A 24132-nucleotide genomic window follows, 5' to 3' on the forward strand; every position below is an offset into this window, starting at 1 on the left:
TATGGAATTTAGTGTTAGAAGAAAGAATGAAGCAGCAAGGGAAGAGAGATGGTGGGAGACTGGAGAGGGCAAGACAGAATGGGAAACAAGTTGCTGTAACTCATTAAGTCCTTTCAAAATAAGAAGGCAGAAAGGGTTCGTATATATTGTATAAATTGTAGGGTTTTGTTTTCTTTTTCTCTGCTCTGAAGCATCTTAAGTTTCCCTTAAGTTATAAATAGAACGTTGGTGATACAAAAACTGGTACCGATGTACATTTGAGTGGGTGTGATTTGGTAATGGCCTGGGTGTGGCAGGTGGGAGACAAAGGATGTGAACAATTTACAACCACTTATTTTTTTATTAGAGCTTTTATCTTTGTAACTCTTAGGAGTTGCCATAGATACAGTCAAGATAGGGCTTGCTTGTGTTGATGAGAAGCTTGTCGTGCTGATTAAAAAGAAAAAAAAAGTTCGAAAAAGAAAAATCTGCATTACTTCATGCTGCCATTCTTGCCAATGAAATATGCTTCTATTTATGTATATGAAAAATAGGTGGAGTTTGGTAGTGTATTGTTTTAATGTAGCACTCAATATTGAGTTCAGTACCAAACAAATCAGTCTATTTTAAATTGGGGATCATACTGACAGAATTAAATCACGGTTCTCTCGATTTACAGATGTGTTTTTCTACCTTCTAAAAACATGGTTACGTTTCTTTGCCCTGTAGAAGGGCACCCCGGGTGACAGTGGGCTCTGTGATGGGCTGCACGCGGATGTGCACGGTGCCGTGTAATGGCCTTGCATCAGTAGGTGCTCTTACCACCCAAAAATTCAGTACCTCGAGTGATAAATGCAACGAATGTGCCTTACCTCATCTTAATTCCAGCTGCCCAGACCAACTGATACAAAGCAATTGTTAGATTCACGTGTATTTCAACTATTAAAGAAATAGTTCTAGATGAAGCAAACTTAAATAAATAAATCAGTAGCTTTTCTATTAAGGTTTGTTTGAGCACGTGCTGGGTGACTCTGGTCCAGTGAGCTACAGGTGGTATTCCTGGTGAGTCCCTTGGCATGAGTTTAGGGTGGCTCGTGGCTGCACGGCTGTGTCTGCTGCTGCTGTATGTGCAGTGCACACAGGTGTGACAGAAGTACAGCTGGGTAGGGGATGTGCTCACTGTGTGCGAAGAGGAAAAAAAGAAGAACATGTTTGAGTCCTTCCATTTCCAAGGCAGTTCCTTGGAAAGTTGGGATTAGTCACAGCAGCCCTGGCTAAACAGAGTGGGATGAGGGGGAGCGGCAGCTTACTGCAGGGCACAGCTCCAAAGCCAAGGAGGATAGAGAGCATGAGTTTAAATGATGCTGTTCCGTTTAGAAATGCGTTGTGCTTTAGCATAAAGGCTGAATAAATTCAGAGCACTGCTAAGAAGTGGATAATGCGCTGGGATATGTCTGGCTTCAGCATGGATGAGCAACCCTTGCAGCTGCAGCACATGCTTTTCCTATGAGCAGTGAGGCTAGGTGGTAAATCAGTGAATCTATTAACTAAAGCTACTTCATGCTAGAGACCAGAATCAAATGCTTGTGGTGCTTGAAGGCTCTGGGCTTCTCCTTCTCTTGCCTCCAAACTTAGCAGCATTCATTTAACTACATTAAGGCTATGTTAAGAGAATAGGATTTGCCCCACTATTGTAATTTGATAATCAGGTATCAGAGAAATAAATTGAGTGGTACTGTTCTGCTGATGATTCTGACTTTGCCAGCACACACAGAGAAAAGCAATAGAGAAAGCAGTGTCATGTCTTCCTTGCAGCATAACTGTGTATGATTTCCCCATAACCTTTGGGTACTAAAATCATGCTGAACTGTATTTCTTATGGCTGAAATCAAGATCATACAGGAAGTATTTCCTGGGAAGGAAAGGTAGGTTCCGAGCAGCAGTAAGGCTTTTAAAAGCATTGGAAACTTTTGCCAAAAGTTTTAGAGATTTGAAAAATAATTTATATGTTTTTAGAAATTAAAACCCACTTTTCTAAGTTAGATCATTCTATTTCGCCAGAAATCAATTGTTAGTAATAAAAACAATTGTCTTCGAAGGGCGGAAAAAAAGTTGAATATATTAATCAAGTTTCTGTTTTAAACTCAGCAAGACTGTGGAGCCCAAAAATGATGTTTGTTCAGTTTCTAAATATTTAGAGCGTGGTGTTCTCATGCCCAGATCAGAAATGAAAGTAGATTTTGGATGTTAACTGTGTACAGAAGACCAGGATGAGGAATTCAGTGGTTCAGGAGCTTTGAACCAGCTTAAACAAAGATCTAACATCGTTTTCCATAACAGTACACTGATGTTTCTCAGCTTACAGTGTGTGAGTCTTGTGATTTCTCGGCTTGATTTGTCCATCTCAGCAGGGTGGTTCAGTGTGTCCCCACACCAGGACCTTTTCTTCAGGACACCCTCAGGAGGGAATCCAGGTCCACGTGGACCTGCAGCTGCTGAAGTTATGGCAGTAGCAACGTACGCACCCATGCACTGCTCACCTGGCTCCAGCCTTACACACGGGATGTAGAGTACAGATTGTGCGCACATTTAAGTACTGAAGAAGGTTTTCTCTGCTGCCGTTAGTTCTGTCCTAAAAAGGCTCTTGAAATTATCAGGGCCTAATACTTCTGTGGTTCACGTGACTGTAGCAGGAGAATTATTGGTAGGTTTGTCTTGAGTTGTAAACAAACACGGTCTAGTTTTGTCTCATGTGCTTGTTTCCACTTGTTCCTTTACTCGCTCTTTAACTTGGTGAGACTCAGGAGCACAGAAGGCTTGTGCAATACTTTCAGAATGAGGCTCATAATACATTTAAGATATTTGAAATAATCCAGCTGGAGGAAACTCCCGACTGTTGCAGCACTTTGAACTCTGCTGTGTTTTCTTTATAGGGCCTCAGTGTGTCCGGTGGAAGTCAGGCTGGCTTGGGGACTCCTTCATCCAGGCAGTATGCACGACAGAAAATAACACGCGTAAACCTCAGGGACTTCATCTTCTACATGGAACAGGAAAGGGAAACGAGCCGTTCTCTCCTGCTCTATCGAGCTCTGCTAAAATAAAGCCAAGAATTGTAACTGATTTCTCCATACAGAAGTTCAACCTGCATTGAAAAGCTGTCATTTTAATGTGCCTTCTATTTTTTTCAGAAGTCAACGTTCCAGTACTTTTGTTTTTAGAACTGTCAGACACATGCAATAAATCCCTTTATGTAAAAAAGAAAAAAAAATGTGCAAAAGGTTTTAAAATGTTAAATCCACAGACGTAACCGACTTCAAAGGCGCGCTGCGTTTGGCCACTGTAGGTAAGGCCAAGATAGGTGGTGTTGAAGTTACGCAGAGTGCCACGATGGCTCGTATGGACCATGTCTGTGAGGGAGGGTGGGACCTACGCGGGGTTTCCCTTCACGTTCTCTGACAGCGCTGCTTTTCCATTCAGGTTTGCTGCGCTGTCTCCACTAAGGGCAGTATCACCTGCTGGATGAGCTGTACCTGCAGTTTTTGCACAGCTAACTGAGTATGCAGTGCACGCTCTCACAGATTCGATATGTTTAGGATTTTCCTTTCATGGCACAGCGCGGTCCTTCAGCCGACTGCTGAACCAAATCCTAAGAGTATGAGATCTGTGCATTTGGTCCCTCTGAGGTCTGCCGCCTTCCCGTTGTTCTCTGAATCTCTTGGACCTTTTGCACATTTGTAGCAGCTGGTTAGTAACACGAATCCTTTTATTTTCTAAAAATACCTTAATTTATTTATTGCAAAGAGTATGGTTTAATGGTGGTTATAAAAGAGAGTATTGTTCGGGAAAGATTTTAGAGTATTCTATATGGATTTTTCAAGTGACTGTAAAGGAAGCTTTTGGGATCCGGTTCCCTCTTGGCGGTCTCCAGAGCTGGGTGTGCCCTGGGAGCTCTGGTGCCGCGGGGACCGGCGGTGCTTTGCCATGGACAATTGGACCCGAGGACTCCAGTCCAGAGAGGCTCATGAACCAGTGCATGACTTTAAGCGTATGGGTGGTCCTAAGTACTTAAGGGGGATGAATGTTTTTTAAACGCTTCGCTGAATTGCATTTTACGGGGCCCGCACCAAAGCCAAGCGAAGTTTGTGTGAGTCTTTTAAAATGGGTGCTGGAGTGCTAAGCAAGGAGCTGGGCATGAGCCGGATCAGACGTGACAGTATTATTGGTAACCGTGGAAGGGAGGCGTTCGCTTATTTATCTTTTTGGTTTTTCCTACGTTATGCTTGCCACTTTTTTGAGGCAATATTTTTTTTTTATGGGAAACCGTAGCGAAAGCACAAATAGAACTATTTGTCCAATAGTTTTAAAAACAAAAGTTTTAATTATTTTTTAAGGTTTATGAAAAGCAGAAGAAAATTTATACTGCTGCTATTTAGCCAAAAGATTATTCATAAGGTATTTAAGGCCAGGAAGTGTAAAATTATGTTTTAAATGTATTGATAATTTGTACATATTGTTTATAAAGGCCTTGTGTTTATTAGAATTACGTTATTTTGGTGATTTCTGTACATACTCGTAAATACCCCCAATTTGTGTGAAAACATACTCCCTTATTTGTACTTATTTTGTAAAGAAATAAAACAATTTACTAAAGTAACACATCGAGTGACATAGTATTAATTTATCAAACATGAATTTCACATTGTCTGGTAGTTCTTAAGCATGTTCAGAAACATTTTGCTTTAAAATATTAACAGGATACCCACAAAGAAATATTCCAACCAAATCCTTCAATGTTTTGTTGTGCTGATTCTTATCCCGTGTCAGACATCCAATAAAATTGTCAGCAAACCTTGATGCTGTTAATGCAGTGAATGCGTGCACTCAACAGTCGCTTTTTCAAGCGCCGTCGGTCCCATAAGCACAACATAACATTCTTCCCCTTCTTTTCTGTCGTGGTGTGATGGTGCAGTACAACAAGGGCTCCCAGAAGCCGTTCTCCACACCACAGCTTTGGTGCTCAGCAAAAAAAAAAAGGGGTCAGAGCAGTTCTGTTCTATCCCGTTAGGTTAAGACCAAGCTGCGGTTGCTTTTTGGACTTTGTAATGAAAGCATCTGCTGGCTGCACACCACAGTTTTATTGGAGATTCTGAGATATTTTAAAACCTGTTTTAGCAATACTAAGCGATGTCCTTAATTAAGTTACGTTGCTATAGTTTAAGGCCAGAAGTAAAAATTCAAATCAGTTTTTGCTGATATTGCTGCCTACGAATACAGGGAAATAAGTAAAAAAGATATAAATGAAACTGTAATAAACTTTAAATAAGTGACCTGAAGTTACTAACTAAAAAAACGTGTCCTAGCTTAACTTGTTTTTTTTAAAGGCATATTTCTCCTAACAAAGTGATTGTTTCCACATGTCTTCTTTGCCTTAGTGCTATTTTGCAGTTAATGCTGTGATGTCATGGCTCAAACTTTCCGTCTCAAGTTCGCATGGGACGCGGCTGGCACGGCCTGGAACTTGTCACGATGCCACCGCTGCAAACTGCTGTAAGTACTGGAGCTGCCTTACTGGGCTGGGGAAACGTACGGTGAACCCCAACCAACCACAGATACTTCCAGTGACTTTCTGTGTACATCTAAGAGCACCCTGCTTCCAAGTGAGCGAGAGAGCACACTGCCTGCAGGTTCAGCGCTTCAGGCTGTGCTCAGCTCCGGGCAGGTACACGGCAGCTGCTCCTGCCAGCACACAGCCCGTGCGCACCGCTGCCGTGGCTTTGCCTGAGTAAGAGCGGCAGAACAGAGTGTTTTTAAACTTAAGCGTAACGTATTCACCTTTATCTCCTAGCTGAGAGGTAATTAGTGAAAGGAGGAGGATGCACGGACGCGTTCAGCCTCTGCTGGTACTAAGTCTCCCTGGTGAGGAATGCAGGACTAAAGCACACATAGGATAAAAACAAGGAGCAGAACAGATTATTTAAGGATATTTTGAACTTCAAGTCAACTCAATGTACAAAAGTAATAAATAAAACCTTCTTTTCCTTCTCTTTGTAAGACATGGCTACATCAAGCTGAAAGGAACAGAAGGCCAGAGGAGACGCAATCAGAACTTCTCACCTTTCAAACAACGTGGGAGATACAGTGAGTGTTCCACCCTACTTGCTTATTTTTGATCATTTACTTTACAGAAATGTTTATGGCATGAAGTACTGTATAAGAAATGTGCATACACAAATACATGACAATTATACGTTTAAGTTCTTTACAATATTAAATGTATAATATACAATTCTACAGATATCTTACATACAAAGGTGAATGTTGTGCCATATATTCAAATATGGCAATGCCTGGGAACTTTAGAGCGTCATACAAGTATAAAACCACAAAATAAAATAACTTTACAACTCTTTTGAAGTAGACAGATTTGTTGAACCGTTTTGCTAAGTTAGCAGGCCAGTACGTGTAGGCTAAGAATTTCCTAAGAGATCTCTGGTTTGGGTAACCAGGGTGAAAAAGCCTGCAGAGGTCTGATTTTCCACGGATGGACATCCCACATCTATCCAAGAAACCAGACCTCTGCCGAGGTTGTAACTTGCATATTTAGTACAGCTCGTCACTTCGAACGTGTCAGTCTTAAACTTGAATCTTTGCTTTGCCTGATTGTAATCTTTCGGTATTAAAGAACTGCTGACCATTAAATACTGTTATCCATGGCCGTATTTTTGCATCTAAAACGTTTAGTTAGAGTTCAGCATCTACAACAGCATTCTATAGATGAATGTGGGAGAAACTAAATTGTGATTAACGTGTGAATTAGTTATCGAGGACCCAATCATGCTAAACAGCAATAGAAAGGATTTAGCAGAATGCTATTTATAACCTTGCACCTGCAAACATGGTGCTGTGTCCTGAGTTAGGAAGCCCTGTAAGTCAGAGAGTCGGTACTGATTCGTGAAAGGAACAGTAACCTCCTACAGACAGTGGGCTCGTTCAAAGAGAAAATTAAACAGATAGAGGGCAGATACACGATCGGTATTTTAATAACAGTTAAAATATAGAGGAAAAAAACAATCTAAACAAAGCATGGCCTGCTTTCATCGGACAATGGAGGGCAGAGGGTTTAGCATCTTCAAAAAAAAAATAATCCAGACCCATAATGAGCAGGTTGTCCCCATAAACACGGTCCGTAAACAAACAAGAGGTGGCAGAGCTTGCTTGGCAGAACCACGACTCTTTGACAATGCAAAACGTCGCTTCTGAGTCAAAACGCAACTGGCTGGGAGCGCTCCAGCTCCGCCACCGCTGCACAGCCCTCGTCTGAAGGAGCTCTGTGTTGTGCTTCCAGATCCCGATGTACGCATGGGTTGCCGTAATTGGCCTCGTCAGTTTGCTGTGGTTTTGTTTGGTCGGTTTGCTTGTGTTTCAGTACTGAGCACCAGTTGACTATAAATGGGTCCTTTTCTGATTCTAGATTCTGTCCGCAGAAAGATATTTCGGTTGGAAATGTTGTATAAAAATAAGCCATTTGCTAGCGTGAACGAGTACAATCACAGAAGAGTAACGTGACGCAGGGAGGTGTAAAGCACGTCTGATATGAGGAGGTGTGGCAGCCGGGGAGGGCACTGTGTGCAGTGTGTAACGAACCGCCTTCCTCTCGGAGGCCGCGGTTCTGCGCGTCACGTCGGGGTGTTGCAGGGAGCGCAGTTGGAATCGCTTCTCCCGCTGATGGACTCCAATTGCTTTAATTGCCCTTTCTGCAGAAGTCCGTTCTGGGTCGGGGCTGCAGCAGGCTTTGCCTTTTTCACCACCACAGCTGTTCAGCTCAAAGTACGTTCCCACCAAGCCTGCTGTGCTGAGCATGCTCGGTAATTTCATCGTGGAAAACGGACAACTGGTTGTTCAGATGCATTTCATGGCTGGCTATATGACAGGTAGTTTCAGAATACCACTAATTGGCAACATCGAGTCAAAATCTGTTTGCTAATACTGTTTTGCAAATCCTTAGTGTTTCACATAAGGGACTATTAAACACTTCTATGGTTACAAAGGAGTGCAGGTAGGGTCTAGTCCAGGGGCTCCTGCTTTATTCTGATCGTTGGAGTCGGTTGTGGTCGTCTGTCTTCGCGGCACAGCACGTATTCGCTGAACTGAGAGGAATCCACCCCACCACCACAGGAAGCTGCCATATTAAATCCCTTCTGAAATAATCTTTCCAGCACCTGCAATGTGGAAAAAAAACCCATCAGCTTGATATTTAGCACACGTTAGTGATAAAAGCTTTTAGGAGCACCGGATCTAAATGATGGATTTAGTCTTTTGAGTCCTCATAGAAGGAATTTTATTCAGCTATAATTCTGTAACTTATTCTTAAATGACTACACTGTGATTAAAGTCTCGCTCTCAGCAAACTCTGTGGAAAACAAAAATTAATCAAACAAATAAGTGCTCTACAGAACAGCTTACTCCATTATATAGTAAAATACTGGACTGCAGTGATATTGATGCTATCTCTTACTGCTTAAACAAATCAACAGCAGGTTTAAGTCCTAATAAAAAGCGCCCATTATTCATTAGTAATGTGAACAGTATTGCAGATAAAGGCTGAAAACATTTGCAAGCTCTTCCTTAGCAGATGAAAAGGTTTTGGGAATCTGAGTGACACTTGCACCAGACCTCCATGGAAATCGCAGCTGTGATTTTCCTTTGCTGGAAGGGAGTGCTGCTTCTAGCAAAGCATGGCAAAGACAGGATGTGGAGCCAAGACATGGACAATAAGGAAACGTTCTGGCCCAAGAAAGAGGTTAATTTGTATTGCCCAAATATATATTTTTTCTTTCTCCTTCTAAAGAAAAGTTGGTGCAATTTAGATGCATGAATTTAAGGAACCCACAGGCAACTTTGATTTCCGAGACTGTCACACAGCACATTACCCCAGGACACGCTGATGTTGGCAATGTGACGGGGGCTTTGTTTTCACATGGGTGAGCATGTTGATATACAGTTCCCCAGCAGGGCAGGAAGCGCGCAGACTCTGTGCAGCTTTAGGTGTGAGTGGATGCCAGATCCACCTTGGGCAGATCTGCAGTGCAAGATCCACTGAAGGAGATGCCGGGCTCCCACTGGCAGCTCACCGGAGCCCAGGGCAGCAGCACGGCGTCTCCAGAAGTGACATCTCAGCATGACAGAAGGCACTAGGCACCCTTCAGTGCACGGGAGATTCAGATGTGTTACAGGGGGTTGGAGGGTGGGCAGGGCTCTGCTGCGTTGCATACAGCAGAACTGAAGCAGACCTACATGTTAAGATTGGCTGAGTAACAGGAATATTTACACCCACATGCACAGTCTCCATCCAATATTCCTCCAGCCAAACCTTTTCCAGAGGCCACAGCACTGCAAGCACTCAGCCAAATTACCATGTAAGCTACTGACACTAATAATACTCCTGCACATAAATGAAAAATCAGAACTGGGTCTGAAATTTCACCATTAAGTGAACTAACTGATCCAGCATTTCTTTTACAGGCGGGAAAAGCGGTTGCATGATTTTCTTTACAGAAAAGTGTCACTGAGGGGAAACCTCCTGCACAGCTCTGTGTCACAGCTCTGCCGTGGTACTGCTTCCACTGTGCCATCACGTGGGCCCACCAGGTGAAGCCAATTGCTCCCTACCCCTGAAGAACGCAATAACGACCCTGGGGACTGCCACCAACAGCTCCAGGGACTCGGTTAAGAACTTGTTCTCTCAGGTTAGGTAAGTGTCTCAGCAATGTCCCCTACTCCAGAAGGAGATAACTTGTACACTTACAGGCGTTTGCTACAGAGATAAGTTGATTTCGTAACTCTGTGAGTGACACTGTGAAGCACTTTGATACCTTGTGGAGTGGTACTTCAGTCTTAGTGGTTCAATGCATGAGCTGATGGCTTACAGAGGTACTAAAAATAGTGCCATGGTTGCACACCAGACCTCTGCCCTCAGCCCTGCATGCAGACCCACGTGAGGCCAAGGTGACCATTCCTTCTGACAGAGCACGTGCTTTATTTGCCACGCGGAATCTGCTCAAAATCAGCTTGCCTGAGGAGCCCAGCCTGGCCATGGGATGAAGTGCCTCATGAGCTCAGAAGGTGACAACCAAATATTTTCCCTGAAAGTTGTAGAAATGAAAGTGCAAAAAAGCATCCCAGTATAAGGAAGAAAAAAGGACCCATAGAGACTAAAAGAAGGGATAAGAAAAAATGAGTAGAAAAAGCTTAACTCTCCTATTAGTCCAGGCTGTGCACTGCCTTTAGGACAGAAGTGAGGTAACTCACACAGGTACCAGTAGTTTTACTAACACTTGTTCCTGCTCAGAGAAGGCAGGAGTTTGCTAGGGAAGGAGGGATAAAGCATCACCAAGCTGTTTCATGGGCTGGCATGTGACTTGTGTGACTTTGTGTGTTCCTGTTCTTAACCCAGGCAGGCAGGCAAGATGAGGACAAGAGGCAGCCCAGCTACAGGAAATTAGGCTTCCTCCATTTAACTGGACAGAGAAACAGAGGACTCACAGGTAAAATTTCAGAGAAAGATGTGATCTCAAAGCCTTGCTAAAAACTTATAAAAAATCAATTTGGTTGTAAGACAAAACAAGCACCGGGGTGCCCTTGGCTTGCCTCAGTCCAAAGCAATGGAAGGCTGCACGTTAACATTGGGCTTCTTTTTGTCAAGCCAGCTGTGTGCAGACACACAGTCCAGGTAGGCATCACACCCTTAGAGCACTGCACGCAGAACAAAGCGATTCATTTTTGCTACCCTCGCGCTCGGAGGACTCGGCTGCAGGCTATCATCCACTGTTAGAAAGCGTGGGCTCATCAATTTTCTGGGCAAGAAACAAAACTGGTCAAATTCTGCAAACAATGCTGTGAATGTTTAAATGCTGTAGAGTTCTACGGATAACTCGGGTGAGGTTATGCTCAGTTCTATGGAGAAAGTCTCCCAAGGGCTGTTGTCCACGTGCCCTGAGCATTTGTTTGTATGCACCAATGCATGCATGAGACTAAATGGCATGTTGAACATGAACAGATTTACATTCCATTTAGTGAGCTTGGCCCTGTGTGCGTTACTTTTTTGAAGGTAAAAGGCAGATGGAGGGAAACCAGTAAGTGCCTGTAAATAAAATCCGAGCTACTTTCCTATAAATCTCCTGAAAGAATATGCCAGAAAGTAAATGAGTATCAGCTGTGACTCTCCTACATATGAGGACACAGACACTCAATATTGAATAGAGGATTTGTGTTAGGATTTAATATACTCTGTCTCCCAGCGTTCTGAGCACATCAAGATACAGGCTCTAGTTTTGTTGGAAGGTCTTCCAGATAGAAACATGATGTTTTCACTTCCTGCATTTTATTTAAATGTTGCAGAATGCTAAAGAATGCAGTCTTAATTATGAAGACTTGGTGTTTTAACACAGACACGCATCAGAGAATTCTCCAGGACAGGCTTGTGTATCTCACCAGCATCTGTTGTGAAGTGCTGAAAAAAACAGTCTTGGTCTCAAGAAAACTATACCAACATGCGATTACAAGTGGGCATGGAATAAGAGCTGCTGATTTTTGGTTGCCACTACCTGCTCAGTGTGGACATTCTGTGTCTTATATGTACAGTTCCTGACACAAGGCATTTAATGAAAAACTTGTTGAAAGAGCTGTAATATTGCAGTTGTGCTACCAAATATATTAAGCAAACAGCAGGCAGATTTATCACAGCACCTTGATATTCTCTGAAAGTGCTTCTGCACCATCAGCCACTGCACCTCAGAACTGATCTCTCTTATCTCTGTGCTGTTTAATCCACCATGCCTCCATCTTCTGACTCAATATCATTTTGTCAAAAAATACTAGGAAACAGAAGGGCAGTGCCCGTCTGTCTACTAGAGTCCACCGCAGTCAATGCTAATTTACTGCTGATCTCATCAGGAAATGCATCATTTTCCAGAAAGTGTTTGAAAACACTTTCTATTAATTATACAGTAAAATGATGATATTGATTATACAGTAAAATAAAATTACTTAGACCCACTGACATAGAAATTTTCTTTCATGATATGAACCTATGAAGCGACTCTGACTGAATTTCGACTGAGCTCAAAACACATTCAAATAGTAACAATTGGCATTCAACTTTTATTACAAGTAGTAATAAAAGTATGGCACTTACTGGAGCCAAGTGTGAGCCTTGGCTGCTTGCAGTGTTGGGCCCAGCAGTGACCACCAGTGACCCTTTATTGTTTCAGCTATTCTAATTTCTCAGATGCCTCTGACCATATTGCATGGAGTGTGGCTGAAACACAAACATGCTTCTCTACCCACTCACCTTAGCTGAACTGCAGCTGCTCCCTCTCCAGCTCGGTGGTGAATTCCCACTGCCAGGAAATGGATCTGCCTCCAACCCACCTCCAGCCTTCTATTTTTGGGGCAGCCCACTCTAAACCTCGCTGAATGTGAAATTGCTAAGGAGTGTGCAAAATTAACCACAGGCAACGGACTGTTAAGTTCAACCAAATAAACCACTTGGAAGTCCTGAACCAGAAGTCACATAAATCGCTGTTGTTTAGAATGTTTTCAGATGAAAGCTTCAGTTAGCTTACTGTTCTCACCAGCTAGTGCTGTCCAGTGGAAGGTGTCAGTGGAGACAGTGTCAACCTGCTGCATTCTGACAATCCTAGTAGGCAAGTGCACTAGCTTTTCCACTCCCTTGTTGTTGTGCCTCCCTCCTGAGCCCGTCTGGCCAGCCCGTCTCACAGCCCAGCTCTGTTGCAGCTATTTGCCCGTAGGGAAGTGGATCGAGACCACTGAGGCACTTCCCACAGTCCAGCTCTACTACCTCTGGTGGTGGTGACTTTGGAAACGTGCTCCTTTGGGTTGATTTCAATTTCCATAATGATAATCTTTCTAGCATCATTTAAAGACATACATGGAAAAAACCAAGAGCTCTGTGTTTTCCTCTGTTAATTAAGGAGTAAGTTAACAGCGTCATCCACACCATTCCTTCTCCTCAGCCCAAGGACAGCTATCCCAGAGCTCTGGCCACAGTGGTGGTGATGCCCTGTGAAATGGCATTTCTTGCCCACGAGGCTGCTGCCTCAACACGAGACACGTATTTATTTCCACTACCACCCACCTATCTGTCCAGTTATCTTCTTTTGTTTCATGTGTTTAATTTTAAACCTAATGTCAAAACTGCGAGTATAAAATGAAATACATTTTGTTTAAAATACTCTGGGCAATTTTTATAGAACATCCTTTTGAAAAAAAAAAAAGTGCAGAGATCAATTTTTTTAAGTCCATCCCGCAGGCACCATCATTTAATTATGAGTGAGACATAAATTATGCATTTACACATTGTTGCATTTTCTATAAAATGGTGTGGAGATTTTTTTGTAGTTTTTGGAACTCTCTCTTTCTTCCTGAGGGCACTTTGGAGGGAAAAAAAACTGCTGTAGGCTATACATTGATGAAAAAATTAGCATTTATCAGTATAACACCATTATGAGACCAGCATGGCACTAACATACACAAAATCTAAATCTATTTTTCTGCTTAGACTTAGGAAAACCTGAAAGACTGTGATCTCACCAGGCAGAAAATGTCTCCTTGCAGTATAAGCACTAGAGGTAATTGGGCAGAAGCAAATACTTTGCATATAGTTGAACAAGAAATAATACCAAAGGAAAAAAAAAAGCATCGAGATGAGCCAGCACTGAAAGGCCATTACCTGCACTGAGTTCAGCCGGCAGTATCCGTTCAAAGGAAACCTAATAACGTGGGTAGGGTCCTGGTTCCAGCCTGCGTTTACGGAGTTGCACATGACGTCCCCTGTCTCAGGGAAGATCTCTTCTATCAAAGCCTTCTCCCCACTCAGTGCAATTCTTTCCCCCAGATCTGGAGTCACTCTTACAACCAAGCAGTCACAAGGCTGGAAATGTTTCCTTTGTTCTTTCTCTTGTTTCCATCGCTCAAGTTCCTTAATCATTGGCTGCAGCTGGTAGTACTTTGCTTCTTCATATAAAAGATTAAAGTCCTGAGGAAAAAAAAAAGAGAAACTAGAAATGCTTATAGTTCTCTTTTAAAAATGAGTATTGTTCCTGTTTGACCTACTTAAGCTTATGTATTGTCAGCAAGAGTGCAAAGGCAACAGGTCAGGTATCCACATATTTTGTCTTCATTTTACACCTACACAGAAAACCACAGTGGTGAATTTATTCGAGCTGGCCATGAAGTTCCCATTGCACTGAATTATTATTTCATTTATTATCCCACAAGCTCAATGCAAGGTTTTGCTTTTGGATTATGAAATCAGAATAACTGGTTGCAGTAAGTGAAGCCTACTGACATAAGAGAAGATGTCCTGAGCACTGATCTTCACTCTTGTCCTCAGATATTCACTTCTGGTCTTATGACAGAAGATTGGATTGTGCTGTCATCCCTCACATACGTGTTACAAGATAGAGATGGCACTTCAGCTTCTCACTTCTCACCTGGTTTTGCCACATTTGAAATGAAGCTGCAGAAGCTGAGCTGCTCCCTGCGTGATTATTCCAGCACACTTTGGAGCTTGATAGATTATATTGAGGTAGTGACCACCCAGTGGCTGGGAGCTCAGTTGTTTACTCCAACAACTTGAAAGTGTTCTTTTCAGCCAGCTGTCCCTAACCCAACAGGGACCTTTGGGCAATTCAAATTCCCAGTTTGATCCAATTCCCATTTAATTGACTGATATGTCATCTGCATAAGCTCATTTTTAACTTTTCACCAGATTTTCAATGTATCTTCCTTTCTCAGCTTGAATGCATGGGAGTACACTGAGAAGGGTGGCAGCAGCAGCACCTGACCCAGCCAGAGCTGAACAAGCACACAGGGGTGGTTTGCTTACATTGCCCCACTGCCTCCTGCACTTTTTGAAGGGAAGAGAAGCAACAGAGGCACAGGAGCAGTTCCTCTCTGAAGACCTGTTCCCTGCTTCCTCTGCCCATTTTCAGAAAGAAGTGCAGGTACACTGTGAGACTTATGGAGGATGCTGTAGGTCATCACCTGGGCATAAAGGCTGGTTCTCTACCACAGTAAGAGAAGGGAGTGAAAAATAGTGAATGAAACTACCCGAATCATTTAGACTGGAAAGAAGGAAGTGACAAGAAGTTATCATGGGCAGCAAAATTGCACAGAGAAATAACTGCAGCACTTCTGCAGAACTCAAAGTAGAGGGGCAGTCAAAAGCCATTGAACGTACAGAGCAAAAAGGTGCAATTTCTCATAGCATCATGGAATTAACTTGTAAAGTCTGCTGCTGCAAGGTATTGCTATTGAACCAAAGCAGTCAGCTGTGTTCAAATTTGGCACCACAGAGCCAATGCCAGTAGTGGAAAGGTGCTCCTTCACCCCAGGACTGCCTTCAGCCTGGAGATACATGAACATTAACGGTGACATGAGCAAGGTTATCGTGTTACGGAAGGGACACCTGACCCTTTGCATCTCTTTGATGTCTGTTAGGGCTGGGACAATATGCACACCACTAATGGAGAAAAGAGGATGGGGGAAGGTGCAGAGGGAGAAGAGTGATAAGAGCAAATGTGAAGAAATGAGAGCAACAGACACTTGAAGAGAAGGATCCAGAAGATGAAAAGCAACTGGAAGATTAAAGAAGAAATCATATAGGAAGCATGCTGTACATAAACTGGAGGTAGCACCCAGCCAGCCAATGAGCTGCCACCACCTGGTGTCAGTAAAGTGTGCCAGCCCCAGTGCCACATGCCCTGCATTGCCGACCCAGGAGTCCATCAGAAACGAAGACAACTGATGACTTTCCTACATACCAATGAAAGGTATTTTTTTCCCCAAAAAAAACCCAGCATGCTCTTCTGAGCCATTACTGCTTTTCTCTCTCCACCTGTGAAGCTCTCTGGTTACTGCATGTGGGATCAGTTTAAATCTATAGGAGTTAGTGGTTTAAATTAAAAACAAAATACAACCCCTGTCTCAAACTTTCTGAAATCTTCATGCAGGACACTGGAACAAAACAATCCCCCATGCACCTGTTTGTTACAGAGGCGTGTCACGTGTTTGCTGTGAATCACACACCCTTTTGAGCAAAGGGAAGCATGTGATGCTAAGGAGAAATGGAATGTTACAGAGTGAGCTGGAACGTGGAGTGCTCACAAGTCAGTGGAAAGTTGCAAAAATCTGGCTTTGGAATATTTATGTTTATTTGGCTACTACAAAATGACTATTGTAGTTATTTGGCTACTACAAAATGACTAAAATATACTATTATTATATTTGGCTACTACAAAATGACAATTATTTGTTAGGGCAGTGAATTGAATGTGTGCTAGTAGAATATATTAAAAGCTAAACGAGGTGGTACAGCCTTGTAAAAATCAGTCCTTCATTTCTGAAAGCAAACAGAGGTATGGCGCTCCTTAGACTCAACAGTTAATGCACTCTGTTCTCATGCAGGTTTTATAAACCAGAGAAGTGTTCAGCTGTGACTGGACCGGCAGCGATGCCCAGCTCTGCACTGCCTACGCAGCGCGCTTAGGATGCTCAGGTAACACTGACTTTCCACCCTCACACTGTAGATGTAAAATCATATCCTGATGATTTGCAAATGTTTAACACAAAATATCAAGTACAAGAATTTAACCACTAGGGACCCCTGCCAAGGAGGTGCCACAGGAGCTGCAAGAAAAAATTCTCCATGCTGTTCGTTTGGATAAGTTACCGAAGGCAGATGCAAACACGGCTCTTCTCAGACCTATCCAAAAAAGACACATTTCACTGAAAGGGGAACAGGAGTAGCTACAGGGTGTTAACTGCCTAGTGCAATGGCAAAGAGCGCGCTGTTTCATTGAAACCCAGCCTTGGAGCTGCTTGGTGCAGCTTCTGTTCCAGGTGTATGATGATAAATACATACGTGTACTCTCTCTCTCATGGAGGCTCTAATGCTGGCGTTAGCAGTTTTGTTGAGCAGCTGGCAGCATCTCAGGGCAGATTTGGTGTGGGATCCAGGAGCTCCTTGTCCTGCAGGACAAGGTCTCCCATCCCCGAGTCCTGCTAGTATTGATAGGGCAAATGTGAACCCTCAATAGCCTTCAACTTCTTGTGGCTGCAGTAGGAATTAGTGGTCAGGTTCCAAGCTGTCACTCAGAAAAGGGAGCAGGCAGCCTGCTGGGACACACACAGTCTTTCTTCATCCTCAAATTCTGAACAGCGTTTAGATTTTGGGTAAAGAACAAGTATATAATTCAAAGATGCAGGTTTTTTGCCTTTGCAAAATAACTTTCTGTTCATGATTTGGTAGAAAAGCTTTGTTTTGTGGTTGATTTCATGTTGGCTAAGTTCAGCAGTCAGCTCTCACAAGGGTCACATCTCCCAAGGAGGAGACAGGTATTGTGACTTCAAAGTAAGCTGTGCAATTGACATCAGTTCCATCAGTAAAGATCTGTGAACTGAGTAGAGGCAGCCAACAGGAATTGTAAACTAAAACCATGTCTTTCATGAACCTGGTGCTGTTCTCTCAATAGTAAAACATTTATGTATTTGAGTACATGTTGCTGACTCCTAAACAGGTTTTCTACCCATTTTTTCTTATTATTCTTTGTTTCCGTGACACAACAAACTGTCACCCTGACTCAACATTTCCTTTACAATTCAGTGCCTTGAAGATCTGAGTCCTGAACATGAGAGCAGCTTGCTCACTTCTGCGGCAACGAGTGCAGCATTTGCTAAGGTCAGTGTGAGAGCATTTAGAACTACATGTAGGCATGCAAATTTTAAGACTATATTAACAAGGCAGGTGTCACCTGGCCCTACAGGTAACCTTCAGTAAGCCATGTGAAACTCAAATGTCCTCAGCGTTTGTGCTCCTCTCCTCCTTAACATCAAATAATGATGTACATACTGCCTATATTTCTTTTTGCTGGAAGATCTCTCAGCAGGGAATGCCAAATAAGAAGGTACAATGGGCAACATAGTCCTGGTTTTGCATGCAGATGCGTTTTGTAATTGAAGGGGAGAAATGTTGATCCTAATTGCTGTAGGGAAACCCCTCTGACAGAGGGAATCAAGGCAGATATTTGGGCTGTGGATGAGGGTCAGCTCCTGTGCTAGCCACCCCCTACCCTGCAGTGTGGCAGACCCAGGGTGCCGGCTCCACGCTTTACTTGAGGACATTTGTCACTCAAGGTGGAGTGGCCCCACTCATAGGACTCTGAGGTGGAACAGGAGCAGGGAGCTGTAAGCAGCTCCCAGCTGCCACTGCCTTGCTCAGCAGATGCTGCAAAGCAGAGCCGAGCCAAGAGCTCATGGTAATTTCTCAGCATATTTCATGTGGCTTAAAATCCCCCAAGCCCAGGAAAATTATATGAACTATTAGAATGTTGCTTTCAGCAGGGAGACCTGTCAGATTCTAAACACTTTCAAGTTCTGGCTTATTAGTAGTTGGAAGTGTAATTAATATTCACTGTAAACACACCAGTCAGACTTGATAATAAAGAATCACTAGCCTAGGAACACATACCCCACTTTCTCTGCATTTCAGTGTTAACTTAGTCTGAAAACAACACTTAAACAGCAAACACTGTGAGGTTGGTGTGGTACTAACATTCCAAACTTTGCAAAATAACCATCTGAGCAGCAATTCAAGTTGAAAAGCAACTTGGCTAAACCTTGAGGCTAATAAACTGCTTGATTAAATTAAGGGGTAAAAACTAATAAATATTCAAAACACTTGATAATGCTTTGTTTGACATAAAGAACAGTTAATGCAAGTCTCACTGGAAAACCTGTCAGGTTTTATACCTTAAATAGAGTTTTGCATTTAGAAACACCGAGTGATTCCATTTGCTGCCTTTGATTATTGTCTTCTGTCACTTTAATCATGCTGGTAAAATTACACGATTTCTGTGAAGTCAAATCCGTTTACAGTGCAGTTTTAATACAGCTTTGCAGTGCATTCTTCTATGCATTTTTATTTAGTTACTCCCTACCTAGCAAGACTTTGCTTTGTTCTTGAGCCCTCATTAGCCTGGGGTTTGCTCTAAAGCTCTCTCTGGGAGGAACCAAATAAAGTACAGTCAACCCTATGCAAAGAGATGGTCTGGAACAACGGACTGAGTTGGGCACAGTGCCGGCTCTCCCAAGTCTCTCCCAGCCCTGCCAGCGGCTCGCTGTGCAGGCAAGTTCTTGGCATCCTCTGACACTCTCCCCTCGAGGCTCTTACCTAATCCTGCTGGTTTTGTTTCACAGCACCTCTGAAATCCATCCTCCTGGCTGCTGGTCGAGGCCGTGATCAGGGCGAACTAGATCTTTTCTACACTCCCTTCTCAGTCTTTCTTTTGCCATCAGATTGTCCAAAACACTGACGAGAAAGCACCTCTCTGAGGCTCTGTCCATCCATCCATCCTCCTTAATTATTTGTTCTTGCACCCCCCAAGTCTTTAGCTTCACTCTGAGCCATACATTTGCTCTCACCTCTCTTGTCTCACATCCACCCTGCACGCTCTGCCTCTCCCCTTGGCACAGCACCTTGTGCCTTGGGGCACTTGGGCTCCTGCAGAGCCCAGTGCTCAGACAGCCCCTTAGGGCTGGGCCTTCAGTCCTGCCTGGGAACGCCAAAACTTCTGCTTGGCTTTGGCACTGGAGGTGTGCACCCACTGTGCTATATCCCTGCCTAATGTCAACTGTAAGTGCTGAGATGCCGGTGTCAAATACAAGCACACTCATGATTTAGGCAAAAATGTCTGAGGACCGGTTTGCAGCAAGAGGATCAGCTGTATGCCACAGCAACCATACATTTAGGATGACTCAGGAAGGCCTGGCCAAATTACCTTGTCTACCCAGTCCAACGTGAAAAATGAAATCTTACTACCCAGCACAGGAACTTTCCAGTAACACTCCATGTCCTCTAAGTCTGAATGGATCCCCATTAGCATCCCAATTTATTCATCATTTCATCCTGGAGTTAGTTCTTTTGTTGAATCTTGTCATCTAGTTTGGATAGTTTTGTCTTCTAATTGTCATACATAAGGATGACAGTGTTGCAAGTTTCGTAAGCGCAAAGCCAAATAAACAACACTAGGAGGAAAGGGTTTCAACAGTCAGGATTTGCAAAGCAATTCGCTGTCATTATTTCATAGAAAACATGTATTATTGCTCCTTAAAATTCCCTCAATAAATTCCATTTCCCACGAATATTCTGACATTCATAAATTGTGTAAAAGATTACTTATTGAAATCAAAGTATCTGAATTGGATATATCTAGCAGAAGTCCTCATGGATTTGTTTAAGGGTGTTTCTTTTTCATACCAACAAGAAAAAGATTTATACCATTTAATTACTCTAAGTATCAAATTTAAAACATTTCTGCCAGATTCTGAACATTAAACCCTGGTAAGTGCTAGTTGCTGGTGTTGATTCTTAATTGTTGTTATACCCCAATAAATAAGCTAAAAATGTGAGAAAATACAGTTAGTTTAGAAAAACTGATTTAGCTGTAAGCTTCATCATTTAACTTTTGATGGTATCCATGACAACCATTGGTCCATTTAAATAATAGCATCCCTGGTGTAATGCACAAGCACTAAAAAACCTAACGATAAACAGCAACATTTAGTTAAGTGTGTTTAGATCAAGCACACAACCCAACCTCCTCCAAAATAAATGACTAAATGGGGGGAAAAAATGGATTGCAAACTATAGTTTTCCTTACCTTAAAGTCTTCTGGGAGCAGTAGCTTAGATGTCCTTAGGAAGCTTAATATATATCTGAAAATTTCACCATCTCGATCAATGAAATAATGTTGTTTTAAACTGTCCAAGACAATAGGCTCAGTGCCATTAAACAGACGACTTATTCTGGAAGAAAAAAAAAAGAAAAAGAAATGCACAAAAGAGACAAAATCCCATTCCCCCCTCAGGGTGTAAAAACATCCATCCAATATAGCTGTATCAATTCAATGTGCATAAGGTAATGCAGTGTTTTCATTTGGTGACAAATGCAGACGAACATAGGAAGACAGACGCCTTGGATGCGTGTGCACACACACGCACATGAAGTACCCGTTGGCAACAGCTCCTAGCACGGAGCTCACATTGCCCTGAATCAGAGCTGCAAATTAAGCTCAGAGCCCCGGCAAGGGAAGTGCCTGTGAAATGCCCACCCTGTGGCTGGCAGGATAATTTCAGGAAGAACGTGTTCTTGGATACGTTATATACCCCTGTTCACAGGTACCACTCGTGGAGAACTGGGATGTCACTCAGAGATGGGCTCCTGGATGCGAGCTTTCTCACCAGCTGAGCTGTCATTTTAATCAGCATCATCAAAGCATTTCAACATGAGAGGGGAGGATACCCGTGCACTGTCATGAGCTGTACAGACCCCTCAGTGCTGAATGTTTTGGCAAACCAGCTGCAAGGGTCCGTACAGCCCCACTGGTGCCCTTTGTGCTGTCCTCTGGTGGGACAACACAACGTGCCAAACTCTTCCTGCGCAAAGGCATGAGGTGAGGCTTGAGAGCACAGGACTGTCTGGGTAGGTGTAAGCAGAACCAAACATCGCATCCACTGCATCGTGCAAGCTTTCTCTGTGTCCTCCTGACAGTATGCTCTGCAGAACGCAGGCTGGGTGTTCGCTGGGCTGCACTTCCTCTTGTCTCTCCTCTCCAAATGTCTGGCTTCTTTCAGAAGGCTTTGTCTTCCCATGAGAAATAACCCAGCTGAATATATGTTCTTGAAAGGAAAATCACAGGAGACAGACAGCAACGACCTATTAAGTAATTGAGTCCATCTCTCTGACAGTGCAGCATTGTTCCCAACTGCAGAATGTCTCGTGTTTCAAAGTCGAGTCTTCAATAACCCTGCCAGTGAGGACTCCACCATTTCCCAATGAGACTATTCCACAGCCCGCTGGATTTCACTGTCGAGCGCCGTCCCTTAGGCTCGGCTGTGCAATCCACCACTATCCCCCACTGCCACCAGGGAAGGGGTTCTCCCTGCCGCAGAAAGGAGCCCACCCAGCCACTGTGTGAGCTGATGGCCAGCACTGCCAGCGAGCTGCAGCCTGCTCCTGCTCCCCAGCCCTGCAGAGAGGGCCCAGGGCATGGCTGGGATGGTGAGCTCCAGCCCACGTGCTGCAGGACAGCCTTGCTCACAGCAGTGCAGATGCTTGCAGCTGCTCCGTGCTCAGCTTGTTTTGAACTGTGGGGTCTTTGTGGGTGAGATTTGTTCTCTGCAGCTGCCCCTCAGTCTGGTCTTCCAACTTTCTGATGTAGTTACAAAATTAATTAACATGCCATTGATTTCTAAATTAATTGTAGAAATGCCGAGTTAGCGATTCCCTCCTGAACTCAGCTAAAAACCTTCTCCACTCTCACTCACGCTCCAGGTTTCGCTGCCTGCTCTCATTCCCTCACATCTGTGCTAGCATTCAACTAATCTGAGCTACTTAGTATAATCAAATGCTTCCCTAAACCCTAAATGTAATATATTTACGGTCTTTCTCCAACCTCTAAGTTTCTAACTGTATCAGAAAAATCCAACTCGCACTGCAACATTTAATTTATATAACCCCAAGGTTCAGCAAGCTTCCAGTAAAACATTATTTTCCTTTTCATCGTTATTTGAGGTCTATTTGCTTGAGACACCTAAATATATTGCTTGGTACAGAGCTAAATTTCAGCTCAGGAACCAGACAGTTAATTTATTTCCTTAGACATGCACAGAGCCTGGTTGCTGTTCTAGGTTAGCCTGAAAGCCAATAGAGTAACAGTGTTTCAGTACGAGACGTTCATTATTTGTGTGGCTACCAAAACTTCTGAGAACTCATCTTTCCCACTTACTCCCTAAACAAGCTGGGCTGTGGCCTAAACCTCCTCCTGCTGTAGCCCGTCTTCTGTGAAGTCTGCATAAAGCAAAGTGATGGCTGTTGTTCAGCTCCTTGGTGCATATGAGGGAAGGTTTGCCAACAGAGAAAGGACGGAGGGAAGACAGGATACAAAATGCTAATGGGTTCCTCTTTAATGTAGTGAAGCTTTTTTTTTTTTTTTTGGTAATGAAAACAAAACATGAATTTTGAGAGGCCTTTGTAGAGTGCCTTGAGCTGTATTTCTTCACCAGCAAAATTACTGCTGGGGAAAGAAACTTGCAGAGTGTTGAAAGACTTAACTGCCACCCCAAAAACAGAGTGATGAATAGTTTGAGGATTTATTTGACATTTTAGGGGTCTGCTATGTTCCAGTAACAAGCTTCACTGCAGCAAGTTGTAACACTGCATGTGGAAAGTGCTCCTGCTTCTCCTGCCTCATCGGCACATGCTGTACCTGCAAAAAGCCTATCAGAAAATGCAGTTCTGTGGGAACACAAAGTGGACCCAAATGACATCTTCCAGAGGAAGATTTGCTGCGCTGGCTTTACTCCTGATAAGCAAAGCTGTGGAAGCACAGAGACCAACAGCTCTGCTGCCAGATGCACTCAGCAACCAGCTCTCAGGCTGCACAGCACACACCACTGGGTGCAGATGTGGGAACTTGCTGCAGCTCTCAGATTGGACAGTGGTCACCCCAAAATGTTTTGTTTTTATGAGCAGTCCTGGTGCCTAATACTAAAACAACATATTCCTGGGGGAGACACTTGTTTACAGCACGTGGGAATGGTGATCCCAGTGATGTTTGTAAAGTGGAAGGCAAAGCAAAACAGGCAAGGCAAAAAGAGCTGTGATTAGATCCTATACAGATGGGTGAGTCTCAGCAGTGAATGTTTCTTAATAACTCCCACCTTTTAAGAGATTGTGCACTTCTGTATTTAAAAATGCCTAAACTTTTTTTTTCCCCATATTTCATTTCCATCCAGGATCAAGCAAAACAATCCCAGTGTGTTTGCTTCCCTACTGCCTTCACCTTCCTGACCAGGTCCAGCTGTGCTTCACACCCTTCCCAGCCACGTGCTTCCCTCACAGCCATTCACAAGGAGCCAGCTCCCAGCCCTGCAGAGCTGGGTAAAGAGTCAAATGGTGCCCAGCCTGCAGCTGGATGCTTCTCACTCCTCTTCCCAACAACCAGAACACATCCTGATGATCCTATTTTTGCAGCTTCTTTGTGCTTCAGTTGTTTCAGCTGAAGGCTTTTT

The 24132-nt window shown here is 43.4% G+C and overlaps 2 protein-coding genes across 3 annotated transcripts in view; one reads left to right on the forward strand and one right to left on the reverse strand.

Moving 5' to 3' along the window:
* Positions 1-3359, forward strand: part of LOC136046561 (transcription initiation factor TFIID subunit 4-like) — a 126981-nt gene extending 123622 nt beyond the window's left edge. Inside the window, exon 15 of the mRNA XM_065733158.1 lies at positions 2913-3359. Coding sequence (XP_065589230.1) covers positions 2913-3080 — 168 coding nt within the window. The 3' untranslated portion in view covers positions 3081-3359. The remainder of the gene's footprint in view (positions 1-2912) is intronic.
* A 4332-nt stretch (positions 3360-7691) lies between these two features.
* Positions 7692-24132, reverse strand: part of KCTD15 (potassium channel tetramerization domain containing 15) — a 41157-nt gene continuing 24716 nt past the window's right edge. For both annotated transcript variants that reach the window (XM_065733153.1, XM_065733154.1), the window contains exons 4-6: positions 20721-20865; positions 13730-14035; positions 7692-8198 (exon numbers count right to left, since the gene is read on the reverse strand). In XM_065733153.1, the coding sequence (XP_065589225.1) occupies positions 8043-8198; positions 13730-14035; positions 20721-20865 (607 nt within the window). In that variant the 3' untranslated portion in view covers positions 7692-8042. The remainder of the gene's footprint in view (positions 8199-13729; positions 14036-20720; positions 20866-24132) is intronic.

Source organism: Cyrtonyx montezumae, unplaced genomic scaffold, assembly GCF_038088225.1.
Source record: "Cyrtonyx montezumae isolate F1298 unplaced genomic scaffold, pur_monq_1.0 scaffold_17, whole genome shotgun sequence".
Taxonomy (NCBI): Eukaryota; Metazoa; Chordata; class Aves; order Galliformes; family Odontophoridae; genus Cyrtonyx; species Cyrtonyx montezumae.